This window comes from Penicillium pulvis (assembly GCF_028828015.1).
Source record: "Penicillium pulvis strain IBT 33274 chromosome Unknown scaffold_8_segment0_segment0, whole genome shotgun sequence".
In the NCBI taxonomy this organism is placed as follows: domain Eukaryota; kingdom Fungi; phylum Ascomycota; class Eurotiomycetes; order Eurotiales; family Aspergillaceae; genus Penicillium; species Penicillium pulvis.
This window is the reverse complement of record NW_026643080.1, coordinates 6,842,083-6,854,575: the sequence shown is the minus strand read 5'-3', so window position 1 is coordinate 6,854,575 and position 12,493 is coordinate 6,842,083. Positions and strand designations below refer to the sequence as shown.

Genomic DNA, 12,493 nt, shown 5'->3' with positions numbered 1-12,493 from the left:
ATTGGAATGAGGAATTTCGTCTAAAAGATTAGAGTTGACAAAAGAACATAGTTTCACCCAAACATTTCCCTCGAAATAGATTGCAAAATGAGTGCCACTGCAACGACCACCACCGAAACAGTCTGCATTGCGAGTACTCATCATGAAGCAAGCGACTCACCAAGTGGCCTCAGTGCATGTGGTACTGGAGGTTACGAAGTCCCCGGCATCCCCAAATTCGATGATCCCTACAAAAAGCGACAATGGCAGCTAGAGCATATGGCTGGCGCGTTCAGGGTCTTCTCACGCAAAGGCTTTACTGAAGGTACAGCCGGTCATATCAGTGTTCGTGACCCGGTGGATCCTTCCACGTTCTGGATTAATCCGTAAGTCCGTTCCTTCCGCTTCCCATCTTGATAGCACTGCACTTCATCTTACCAGATTCGATTATTGACTGAACTCAGCCTTGGAAAGCATTTCGGCTTGCTCAAGGCCAGTGACATGGTGCATGTCAATGAAAAAGGCCAGGTTATTGGTGGCAATAAAGTCGCGGTCAACGCTGCTGGCTTTATGATCCACAGTGCCATCCATAAATCACGTCCTGACATCAATGCAGCATGCCATGCCCATTCCGTGAGTGGAAAGGCATGGTCCACTTTCGGAAAGCCCGTGGATATTATCAATCAAGATAGCTGCACCTTCGTCAATATTCAAAGGGTGTACAAGTCTTTCGGTGGGGTTGTCCTTGAGGCCGAAGAGGGAGAGCGGCTCGCGGAGACGTTGGGTGATGATGGTCGCGTCGCCATTTTACAAAACCACGGCCTTCTTACTGCAGGTGGTACTGTAGACGAGGCAGCCTACCTATTTACCTCTTTGGAGAGGACCTGCGAGGTACAATTGCTGGTGGAGGCAGCTGGACTGCCCAAGAAGTTTATTGGCGACAAGGAAGCCGAATATACTGCGAAAGTAAACGCAGACCCAGTAAGTCCTCAATATGCTATTCAAGTGAAGCTAAGATCCTTACTTGGAATACGAAAAGGAAACCCTCTATTACGAATTCCAAGCGGATTTTGAGTACGAGATTGAAATGTCGAACGGCCAATTAAAGACGGGTGTCTAAATGAGCCATATTTTCCTAGTCAATAGTCAACTATTTTGAAACGTTCACAAGCCGATTTCTATTGAACACAGGGATTAATATATCACAAGAATTACTGCAAAGATTCGTACCGAAATGAGCTGCAAAACCACGCAAAGTACATAGATTGCAGCAATACACAAATCAATTCCAGACATTCTCTATGGGCGATGCCAGTGCACGTAGGTGGATAATTCCAAGGTATTTAATCTTGAAAACGCACCGATCATAGTCTCACTATGACTATTCATGGATGGGAACAAAATATGCTTTTCATGAGCGAGATGTATGTGGTCCTATATTGGCTATCAGCAATCTCACATCATGCTCCAATATAGTCATGGAGGCACAAAAGTCCGAGTCGAAGGCTTCAAAATTTCAGTCATGGTGAACTATCGGCGTCACTTGGCAAGTCTAGACGTAGTAAATATTATGAATTGGTGCACACTATTTGATCTATCTGCTGTTCGCCGACAGAAGAAACGTGTGGCTTGTAGATATCTCACAACAAAAGCTATGTAAGAGTAGCGGCAGTGATGGAAGATTCAGGGTAAACTTGTTCGTATACAAAATTCAATTGTCTTGCTATTGAAGTTACGCCTCCAGCTAAATTCAGGGACGCCATGGCTGTTACGTAGAGTTGTCCGCGCACGACCAGGCTGCTGACCCCCCAGACTCCTTATAAGAGTCGATGATGTCCACCACTGAACCGTATGTACCAGCTATCATTAAGAAGCATCCCCCAACGATGACAAAACCGCTCCATGCAACTCCAGCTTTCCATTTGAAAGTACGCTCCTCTGGACTGGCCTGCCAATTGACATATAGCCACGTGCATCCCATTACTTGGAAAGTGAGAAATGTTCCCAATAGAGCACCAATCAGAGAAACAAGACTACCGAAAACAGGGATTGCACTGGCAATCACGTACGCAACCACTGTTACCGTGATAGTAGAGCCCAGCCATGTAACCCAGTGAATGATTGTGTTCGAGGCTAGGTGCCTGGAGTCACGCAGTAGACGGACAAATATGTGTTTTGCGGGCAGCTGTGAAGGTTCAGTATTTGTAACATCCACGTGGAAGCCTTTGACTTACATGAAGATACAAGACTGCAGAAACAACCAGCCCCGGAAATGCGATACCATATGATATCTTCTTGATGACCTCGCCGGCTGACCCAAGGGCAGGAGAGGCAACATATGATCCGCAGTAATAATAAACCACCGTACCTATAACGATGTAGATAACAGTGATGGAGGCCTGGCACACAAGGACGGATTTGGTGAAATCCCGGGGATCCCGCATCTCTGCAGCAACGTTGAAAAACGCTGGTGTACCTGCATAAGCAAAAATCAATGTCGAGACGGCTGAAATGGCATTTGCAAAGCTCGGGTTTCCGAAAAATTTCCAATCTGATTTAACGACCATTCCTCCAGTGGCCGCAGTAACAGGCGGGTGACCCTGGACTCCCACCCCAATCGTCAACACAAAAACTGTTCATCGTTAGAGAAGGTCGAGGGGACTGTGACTAGATGTATTTATCGTACCAGATACAACTATGCAGCTCGTTCCAACCCAAGCCAGCCAGCTAATACGTCCGAGTGTCTGAATACTGGCAAAAATGGAGGCGACAATTGCTGCGACGGCGACAAAGATGGCGGTACAAATCGCGTGGGATGAAAGAGCGTTGAGTGCAATCGAGATGCTCAGAATAGCAGAGCCACCTACAAAAATACAAACTAGTATGGATTAGCGGCGACCAAAGCATGTTCTTTGTAAAGGGACACCAACAAATACAGAAACATGCACCAAAGACTTCAAAGCCAATTCTGCCAAAAAGCATTCGGCCAACGTCATCGACACCGTAGATATGAGGGTGGCGTCGTTTGAAGACGCCTACCATCCAGTCAGCCCATGTCGTTATACCGGCAATCACCAGGATCAGAACAAGGCCTGGAATAAGACCCAGTGAACTAAAGATATCGGGCATTGAAAGGACACCTAGACCTATCTGGGTCTTCAACAGGAGGGCTGTAGTGCCTTTCCAACCGACCTAAATCAACCACGTCAACCAGGCTCATTCAGAGAGGATAGGAAATATGCACATTTCTATAGTTGGGTCCATCTTCCGTGATCGTACCAAAGACAGCGTCGTGTTCAATGGGCTTTTCAGCTATCACTTGTTCATGGGCCGATTCCGAAGGTGGTATCGCCTCAAGATCAAGTTCGGCCTTTTCTTTCAACATTTCCGATTTGATTTAAATAAAGATATTCAATAGGCAAAATAGAAAGCCGTAGATACAGGGAATAGGAAGGGGGCTGCGGAAGCCCCTTTTATGGCTAAGCTGTTAGCAGGCGGGGCTATGTAAGTTAGCATTATACGGGTTTGGTCGTCATCGGTGTCAGAGCCATACCATGACAACCATTCATCCAATGAAGTGAGTTCATGATCTTATCTTGTCTCGAACCCTTTCCGAAGCTCTTATCTTCTGGGTTTTATATAAATTCCGTAGATAGGGCTATCTCTAGCGCAATACCCACTGGCATCCAAGACAGGTGGCTACTTGTATGCAATGCGAAACCGAGATCTTTTTCTTGCTTCATTTATACTCAACAGCTGCAATGTTTTAAATCCATGGAGATGAAATATCTGCCATGAGTACTTTTTTGTTCTGAATACCCACAATTGGCGAAAATGCTATTTCACATGTAAACGCGGGGAAATCTGGGGGTAGGTCTAAGGCTGATTGACATTCAGACTTCCTGATATGAGACCTTGCCTCTTTTAGGGCTAAGGTGGAGAAATGGCTAGCTTTTCAAATTTACATACTCGAATTTTCGGAAATCTGGCAGGGCTGAGCGACAGGAAGTTGCAAGCGAATCAATCATTTGCCACCCCAGATTTTATGATACAATCATATCCAGAGCTTAGATTATGCTTCGCCAATTATTGCCCTTCGCTCTCAATATCTACTATTCTTCATTATGTATAAAGGAGGAACCAATTGTGAAAGGAATCCACAGATTAGCTCCTAATGCATATCATATCCCATATAAATGCCAAGCATGATAGAAATTAATGCCTCCTTAAAGCCAGTTTAAAACTTCAGATTGACCACGACGATTGTGAAGCCAACTTTAGAACGTTAAAAATCAGAACCAGTCAAAAATGACTTCTACGAAAACCCCAATTTTGAGCCAGAATGCTCCTGCCCCAAGTCCACTCATGTCACAGGGCATTGTATGCAACGGGATGATATATTGCTCCGGTAGCCTGGGACTAAATCCCAAAACTGGGAAGTTCGTTGATGGGGATGTTTCTGATAGAACGGTAAGCCTTGTATCTGTTGGCCAGTATCTTCCTTGCATTGGAGTCTAAACTGAAGTTGTGATAAGGTACAAGCACTGCGGAACCTTGAAAATATCCTAAAATCCGGTGGTAGCGATCTGAGCAAGGTTGTCAAGGTCACGGTCTTCCTATCCAGTATGGATCATTACGCAAAGGTCAATGAAGGGTATGGCCGAGTTTTCTCGCAAGGTACAATGCCGGTAAGTGATCCCCATTCAAATCCCACCCGGAAAATATTTCCTACTAACGTACCTACTATGCCAGTGTCGCACGTGTGTTGCCGTCGCCGCGCTGCCTCTGAATGCTGAGGTGGAAATTGAGCTTGTTGCATCTATTTGAACAGTTTGAAGTAAAGAAATATGTAATACAGGAGACAGATCTTGTTTTTCAAACTTCAATCCTTCCATACTCGCCATACTAGGACCAAAAGTCTCGGCAAAATACGATGTGTCCCATAGAATTCATTCTTATATTTAGTGCTGTACAGTGTATACGTGTTGATGGAGACATCATTCATCTGATATATATCTTATCTGACACTAAAGGTATGTAGCTTTTTAAAATTCGAATCTTCATGTTTGTCGAAACTCAAAGGTAGCCAAGTACTTAAACGTAGCCTGATACAAAGGGAGCCATTGAGGGGCCTTGGTGAGATAAAAGGGTTGAGAAAGAGAGAGATATGGAGGCCGCTATCGCCAACGGTTACCGTTGGTAAGCGAAAGCGACGGTGTATCGGTGGATCCTCCCAGTTACTTCTTGCCACCTATTGCTTGGATCCCACCCGGTCGCTCAGCAACGGGACAATGATGTAAGGTTTCAGGGTTTATCCAATTTTCACTTTTTAATCTGTTCAAGGTCGTTTACCTGATGACAAACCTGTCCGAAGTATCCACAAAAAGAGCGTATTAGCGTCAAAGTGACTACTCCATCTAGTACGTGCTTTTTAGTGTGAAAAGCGTCAAGCTAAGAAGTCTTTTTTGCAAGAATACTCGGGTAATACAATTGTGGTTTTATGAATTAAACTTTGCACTATATACAGACTTCAAAGGGATCTATTCAACCTATATGATAATACATTTGTCTGAAGGTCTCAACTCTGATCATTCTCCGATCCAGTCTTAAAGTTTAGAAAGCCCGAACCCATCCGTGGATACAACTGTCAACCTGTCCCTTGTTATTTCCGAAATCTTTGTCACTCCAGCTAGAGCCATCGTGCGATTCAGCTCTCGTTCCAAAATATTCATCATGTCCTCCACCCCTTCCTGACCTTTGTACGCCAACGCCCAGAGTGCTGGTCGACCAACCAAAATCAAGTCCGCTCCAAGAGCAAGTGCCTTGAAGACAGATTCACCAGTTCGAACTCCTCCATCAAGAATGATAGGAATTGAGTTTTTCACAGCAGCAGCAATTTCCGGTAAAGCCTCAATGGTTGAACTGGCAGAATTCAATTGACGACCACCATGATTTGAGACAATAATCCCATCAACCCCATACTTGACCGCTAGTGAAGCATCCTCGGCTGTCATAATCCCTTTCAGGATAATTTTCATTTTCGTGACCGAGCGAAGAAACTTGATAGTCTTCTCCCAAGTCAAGCCAGAACTGTGCATTGTTGTGCCTGCTATTCTTCGTAAATTCCTTGCTTCTGCCGCAGACCTTGAATCCATCAGTCGCCGATTAATACTAGCTTGCCCCTCTTCATTTGGCGGTCCTTTTCGTATATTAGGTAGTCCCATGCCTTTTGGTAACACCACGGCCGTTTTGCGTTCATTTAGGCGATTTCCCAAAACTGGGGTATCCACAGTAAGTACCAAAGCTTGATATCTGGCAGCTACTCCAGTCTAAGATTAGCAATCAGGCATTTCAAACAAGAATCATGATAATTTTACCTTCCGCTCGACGAATCAGATCTATGCTTCTCTCGGGATCCTCAGGCAGATAAAGCTGCATCCAAAAAGGAGGTAAAGCAGACTCATCAATGCCTTCGACTTGTCGAGTCTGTGCCACATCTTCCAGTGACGTAGTGGACTGCGATGATAAAGTGAGATTCAATCCCATCTTGACTGCAGCCTTCGCGACATCGAGTTCACCATCGCCACCAGCAAGTCTTTGCATGGCACTCGGCGCAATCCCGATCGGCAGAGATGTACGGTGCCCCAGAATCTTGGTAGAGGTATCAATGTCGGATACATCTACCATGACTCGAGGTCTAATATACAGTCTATTAACTATTAGATCCCTGCTCAGCGTAACGGTGGGTATTGATTTCGTACCTGTCAAAAGCTTGTTCATTTCGCAAAAGGGCTCTTTCATTGTCAGAGCCCGATGCAAAAAAATCATATATATGCTTCGGAAGTTTGTCTCGAGCGATTACCTGCATCTCTTGCAAGGTGATGGGGTCATTGGCCTCGTGGCTCCCAGAAGGGTGCGCATTGTCAGAGATTCCCATTTTACCAGGTCAACTAGGATAGCGATACCCAGACCTCTGTGCGTAAAATGACTTGAATTGAACGCAAATATAGATCATGGCAGAGATATAAAGTCGAGGTCCTGAGCTAAGCTCAGATCAGAAGCGATAGACATTTCGAAGGCGTTTGTAGTAGATTAGACCCACAGTAACAAGCGTCGCCGTGAACTGCCGTAGTCACCACCCATATGAGACAAGGGACGGGTTATGAATGGAAGGTCTTGGCATTGATTTAAAGGATTTGCATACATCAATAAATGGAATATGTGGAGACAGTTCCGAGATCGCTTTGACCTGGCTTGGTGGGATCTCCGATCTTCCTTCTCCCATGTCTCTTGCAAGACATGGGCCGATGATAGTTGAGACTCGGTAGCCTCGGGATAAAACCCCAAGGTGATAAGTGGTTCTGAGGTGGCAAATAATTCTGTTCCCAACTACCTGCCGTTTCGCCAATCGAGTAGTATAGGTAGACTTAATTGATATTAAATTCCATCGTGTTCAAAGTTACGGCTAAGGGAAGTGGATTGCCAGGTGTAGTGACCTGAAACATGCCTAAAATAATATTCAGACTGAAGTTTTATCGAAGATCAGACTCAAAATATTAGATTCCAACTCGACGATGATATGACTATAACTTAACGTTGTGCAGGACAAGTGGATGACTGCCCCCTACCCTAAAGAATTACAAGACCCTCCCTACGGTCTATGGATTGCATCGCTTGCCTTTCAATGAATTTGGACAGAGTAATATTCACAACATAATGAATTCCTTTCTATCAAACGAGATATTCGACCAGCTATAGACATCATGGACATTAACAGTGACGCTTGATGCGACAAATCATCCTCACTTTCAAATAGACGCCCGATGGGTTACGTTAATATTTCCTGTCACAACCGTCTTCGTCACCAGATAATCTTCCATACCATATTTGCTACCCTCACGACCAATTCCAGACTGTTTCACGCCACCGAACCTAAAAAGTGTTAGCACCAGAAAGTGGTTTGAGATTCCTCTAAGAATAATAACATACGGTGCGGATGCAACAGAAATAACACCTGTGTTCACAGCAACCATTCCGGAGTGCAAAGTCTCGGATACACGAGCGACCCGGTTCAGGTTTTCGGTAAACACATATGAAGCGAGACCAACCTCGCAGTCATTCGCAAGTTCTATAACTTCCTCTTCCGAAGTGAAACATTGGAGGGCTGCCACTGGTCCAAAGATCTCTTCTTTGACGATTCGCATGTCATTGGAGATATTAGTCAATATGGTTGGCTCATAGAAGGCAGATCCTAGATCATTCACATTAGAATTTGGGAAAAGTCAAGGTTTGAGGAATAGATACCGAGAGAAGGAATCTTTTTACCCCCGACGATGACCTTTGCTCCCCGATTCACTGCATCTTCAACAATGTCTGCGACTCGAGATGCAGCTGTTGCGTTGATCAAAGGACCATGTGTAACGTCGGAGTTTGTAGCATTTCCTACTTTGAATGCACGAACAGCAACACTGAGACGACGGATAAACTCATCGTATACAGATTCGTGCACGAAAATCCTGTTCGCACATACACAAGTCTGGCCAGTGACCTTGAACTTAGAAGCAATGACCCCTTGAACGGCGATATTGAGATCGGCATCATCGAACACGATAACGGGAGCGTTGCCTCCTAGCTCCAGACTGAGCTTCTTGATGGTGTCGCTTGACTGTTTCATCAGGATGCGACCGACTCTCGTAGACCCAGTGAACGAAATTTTTCGAATCGCGGTAGATGAGCACATTATCTGGCCGATCAGAGGTGTGTTCTCTACTGCATGCACGATATTTATTACACCTTTAGGCACGCCTGCCTTCTCCGCCAGCCAGGCTAGAGCATTCGCAGTAAATGGAGTTTCTCCTGCGGGTTTGATCACCGCCGAGCAACCGGCAGCTAGGGCTGGTCCCAGCTTTCGGGCGATCATAGCACCAGGAAAGTTCCACCTATTCATGAGTCATAAGTTAGGTTCTGGTACGTGTGTTGGATGCTTGTATATGGCAGACATACGGGGTAATCAGTCCACAAACACCAACGGGCTCTTTCACAACAGTCACACGGAAATTGCGTGCACTATGGGGGATCACGTCGCCGTAAACTCTCGCTGCTTCCTCGGAGAACCATTCCAGAAAGCTTGCTGCAAAGATAACTTCACCCGCAGCGTCCGACTGGGCTTTCCCGTTTTCCCAGCTGATCAACTTTGCTAAGTCATCGGCATTCTCCTTGACCAATTCATACCAGCGTCGCAGGACCTGTGATCGCTCACGTCCTGTGAGATTCCGCCATTGAGGCATCGCCCCCACTGCTGCTGCGATGGCTTTGTTGACATCTTCAGTACTAGATTCCGGGACATGGCCCAGTAGCTCATCCGTCGCTGGGTCTGTCAGTGCCAGGAAGCACTTGAGTTAGTCGAAGGATTTCTTTCAGAACTTTGGAAAAAAAATTATATACCTTGAACTGGGAATGATTTCTTTGATTCAGCGTCCACCCAGTTTCCATTGATCAAATTTTTGTGAATCCAAAGGTTTGGGTTCTTCAAGGAGCGTTGGACTGCCATTGTGATGAATGATACTACTGAGGTGGAAGAATCGTAATTTCTAGGTATCTTCCTCGTACATTCGAATCCGGAATGGACAGACCTTGATATTTATCAGCGTCAAGTGGAGACATCTGGAACGACGACGTTGGATCCCTTCAAATGCTCAGTCATTTTCTGATTCTCAATCAATGATCACATTTGAACAGGGTTTCGCACCCAAGGAAACGATTATGACGATCGCGTTCAAATGTTTTGAAGTGGCGGCAAGCGGGCCCCTAGGCAAGACCAAGCGATGGTATCCACTACCGCAGTGACTTGCCGTTATAATTGTTCCCGAATCCTATCACGGCGCGGCCTCACCCGTATCTACAGATGCGGGACCCCCACATGTGCATTTGCAGGGATACGTTTTAGACCTACGGAACGATTGATGTCTGATGGAAAGTTATTGCGAAAGAACATGCAGCTACATACCGCAAGAAAGGGCTAGTAATGTCACTCCTATGGAGCTTCAAAGGTTATCTTATCGCGCCACGGGGCTTACTCTAGCCTCTCAATTTCTCGCACCTTAGAAGCCGACATTTTGAATGCCGAAAGTAGGATAAAATATTCAGAAAGCTACTATTAAATACCCCGCCCCCGGTTCTTTGGTTTTTTCTTCAGGATCTTGTCTGAGCTTTCGATACAAGACACTCCTTCAACATGGCACCTAATGTGAAGACCGTGGATCTCTCCAACACAGTCAGTGCATACCACGCCCCTGGGGCTGTTAGCAAGAGCAGCAATTTGCTTCATATCTCGGGTCAGGTTGGAACCACGAAGGATGGTGTAGCACCACCTGACTACGAATCCCAACTTCATCTCACACTTCTGAACCTTCGAAAGGTTATTATCGCAGCAGGTGCTTCGATCAAGGATATTGTCAAGTTGACTATTTTGATTGTCAACTATGACGCTGCCAACCGCAGGCATACACGTCATGTCCAGAAGTTCCTTGGTGGCCATCGCCCTGCAATTACTTTGATACCGGTCCAACAACTTGCTATTGCATCATGGCTTGTTGAGATCGATGCCGTTGTTGCCGTCCCAGAACCGGCTCTTCCTCCTTCTCTTCCGCAAGCATCTCAGTCTGTTGATGTCGTTATCATTGGTGCTGGACTGGCTGGTCTTACTGCAGCACATGAACTGATTCGAGTTGGAGTTTCATGCATTGTTCTGGAAGCTCGCGATCGTGTTGGAGGCAAGACCTGGAGTACCCCACTTGATGACAAGGGAACTGTTGATCTCGGTGCTGCCTGGATTAATGATACCAACCAGAGTCACATCACTAAGCTGGTTAAGCGTTTTGGAGTGGAGCTTATCGAACAAAATACCGATGGAAATGCCGTCCTTCAAGACTTTGATGGTAAATGCTCACCGTTCGCATATGGTGATCTACCTCCCGTAAGTTATCTCGCTATTTCAATCCGTCGGGCTATAAACTGATATATAAATGGCCAGTTCGATGAAAAGACCCGGACTCACCTAGCCAGTATTCGTGACATGTGCGAGGCAGACTGTCAAGCTCTCGACGCATGGCGACCGGTTGGTCCTAGCCTTGACTCCCTTACCTTTGAAGCGTACCTGCGTTCCCGCGATGCCAGTGAAGTTGCACTTGCTACGGCCACTGTATGGACACGGGCGATGCTTGGTCAGGAGCCTCGCGATATCTCTGCTCTCTACTTCTTGAACTACTGCAAATCTGGGGGTGGTCTTCTACAGATGCGATCTGATCGCAAAGGTGGTGGCCAGCATCTAAGAATTCGCAAGGGTACTCAAGTATTTGCAGTACATCTTAACGACACATTACCACCTGGTACCGTTCAACTGTTGTCACCTGTTGACTCAGTGGTTCAAGAGGGGCCGTCTGTTAAGGTCTCAACAAAAGGAACTGTGTATTCTGCTAGTAAACTGATTACCACGGTGCCCACTCCGGCCTTAAAGAACATCTCATTCTATCCCAAGCTACCACCAGTCAAAGAGGCATGGCTAGATTCAACCAGCTATGGATACTACACAAAGGCCATGGTGGTATTCGACAACCCTTTCTGGGTAAAGAGTGGCTTCTGTGGTCTTGCTCAGTCCTTTGTCGGCCCTGCTAGTGTCGTTCGAGACACATCTAGCCCCGCAGACAATAAGCATGTGTTGACGTGCTTTATGGCTAGTGACCATGGCCTTGCCTGGTCGAAGCTACCGACCAGGGATCGTGAACAGGCCCTGCTGAAACAGCTCGAGCAATTGTTTGGAGTGAATGATCTTGAAGCAAGCTTCGTCCAGTTGGTATCGTACGAGTGGGTACAGGATGAGTGGGCAGGCTGGGGTTGTCCTTCAACTGCACTCGCCCCTGGTGTTCTCGATACATTAGGTCCTGATGCGCTTCGCGAGAGCTGGCGCAACGTGCATTTCGCTGGCACTGAGACTGCTGGAGAATGGAAAGGTTATATGGAGGGCGCTATTAGAAGTGGTGAGAGAGCTGCCGCGGAGGTTCTCAAGGGATTGAACGCTGCATTTGTCGCACGTTTGTAACCTTGTGTGTCAAGACGAAGCCTTATCCAAAGAGTTTTTAATTCCTTAAGGGTTACTCTCTTTTAAATCTATATTTAAATTGTATATAAAATCTTTGATCTTACCTAAATAACCATCATATCTTAATAGATAAAGTATAATTCACATAAGAGATCAGAGAGGAAGATGAGAGTATAGGAAAGTCGCTATAAAAGTTAGCTCTATGAATTATCTACATATATATTATAAATCACGCTACTAGACCATAATAATGAAAGTACTACGCTTTATACTTCATCTATTCTACGTTCAAACATGTGCTGCCTTTGACCTCACCTAGTCCATACCCTCTTTCTTAACACTGATTGGGTAGTACTAGTTAGTAGCACCTTGTCGAGCTATATTTAGGATCTATATCAAGGATAAGAGACTAAGAAA

The 12,493-nt window shown here is 45.7% G+C and overlaps 6 protein-coding genes across 6 annotated transcripts; 3 read left to right on the top strand and 3 right to left on the bottom strand.

Moving 5' to 3' along the window:
* Positions 1-87: 87 nt before the first annotated feature.
* On the top strand, positions 88-1,099 carry N7503_012006 (uncharacterized protein; the record flags this gene model as incomplete). The annotated part of the gene is made up of 3 exons (XM_057071552.1): positions 88-365; positions 444-960; positions 1,019-1,099. The coding sequence occupies 3 exons, from the start codon at positions 88-90 to the stop codon at positions 1,097-1,099; spliced, it is 876 nt and encodes a 291-aa protein (XP_056918163.1).
* A 648-nt stretch (positions 1,100-1,747) lies between these two features.
* On the bottom strand, positions 1,748-3,364 carry N7503_012005 (transmembrane amino acid transporter protein-domain-containing protein; the record flags this gene model as incomplete). Its single annotated transcript, XM_057071551.1, has 5 exons — positions 1,748-2,164; positions 2,214-2,611; positions 2,666-2,842; positions 2,904-3,171; positions 3,224-3,364. The coding sequence occupies 5 exons, from the start codon at positions 3,362-3,364 to the stop codon at positions 1,748-1,750; spliced, it is 1,401 nt and encodes a 466-aa protein (XP_056918162.1).
* Positions 3,365-4,287: 923 nt separating this feature from the next.
* N7503_012004 (uncharacterized protein) lies at positions 4,288-4,806 on the top strand (the record flags this gene model as incomplete). The annotated part of the gene is made up of 3 exons (XM_057071550.1): positions 4,288-4,449; positions 4,515-4,667; positions 4,732-4,806. The coding sequence occupies 3 exons, from the start codon at positions 4,288-4,290 to the stop codon at positions 4,804-4,806; spliced, it is 390 nt and encodes a 129-aa protein (XP_056918161.1).
* A 779-nt stretch (positions 4,807-5,585) lies between these two features.
* N7503_012003 (alpha-hydroxy acid oxidase) lies at positions 5,586-6,916 on the bottom strand (the record flags this gene model as incomplete). Its single annotated transcript, XM_057071549.1, has 3 exons — positions 5,586-6,298; positions 6,357-6,688; positions 6,741-6,916. The coding sequence occupies 3 exons, from the start codon at positions 6,914-6,916 to the stop codon at positions 5,586-5,588; spliced, it is 1,221 nt and encodes a 406-aa protein (XP_056918160.1).
* Positions 6,917-7,787: 871 nt separating this feature from the next.
* Positions 7,788-9,529, bottom strand: N7503_012002 (NAD-dependent succinate-semialdehyde dehydrogenase; the record flags this gene model as incomplete). The annotated part of the gene is made up of 5 exons (XM_057071548.1): positions 7,788-7,911; positions 7,969-8,230; positions 8,284-8,918; positions 8,983-9,352; positions 9,424-9,529. The coding sequence occupies 5 exons, from the start codon at positions 9,527-9,529 to the stop codon at positions 7,788-7,790; spliced, it is 1,497 nt and encodes a 498-aa protein (XP_056918159.1).
* A 684-nt stretch (positions 9,530-10,213) lies between these two features.
* N7503_012001 (putative flavin-containing amine oxidase) lies at positions 10,214-12,076 on the top strand (the record flags this gene model as incomplete). Its single annotated transcript, XM_057071547.1, has 2 exons — positions 10,214-10,954; positions 11,012-12,076. 2 exons carry the CDS (start codon positions 10,214-10,216, stop codon positions 12,074-12,076), a joined length of 1,806 nt encoding a protein of 601 aa, XP_056918158.1.
* Positions 12,077-12,493: the final 417 nt, after the last annotated feature.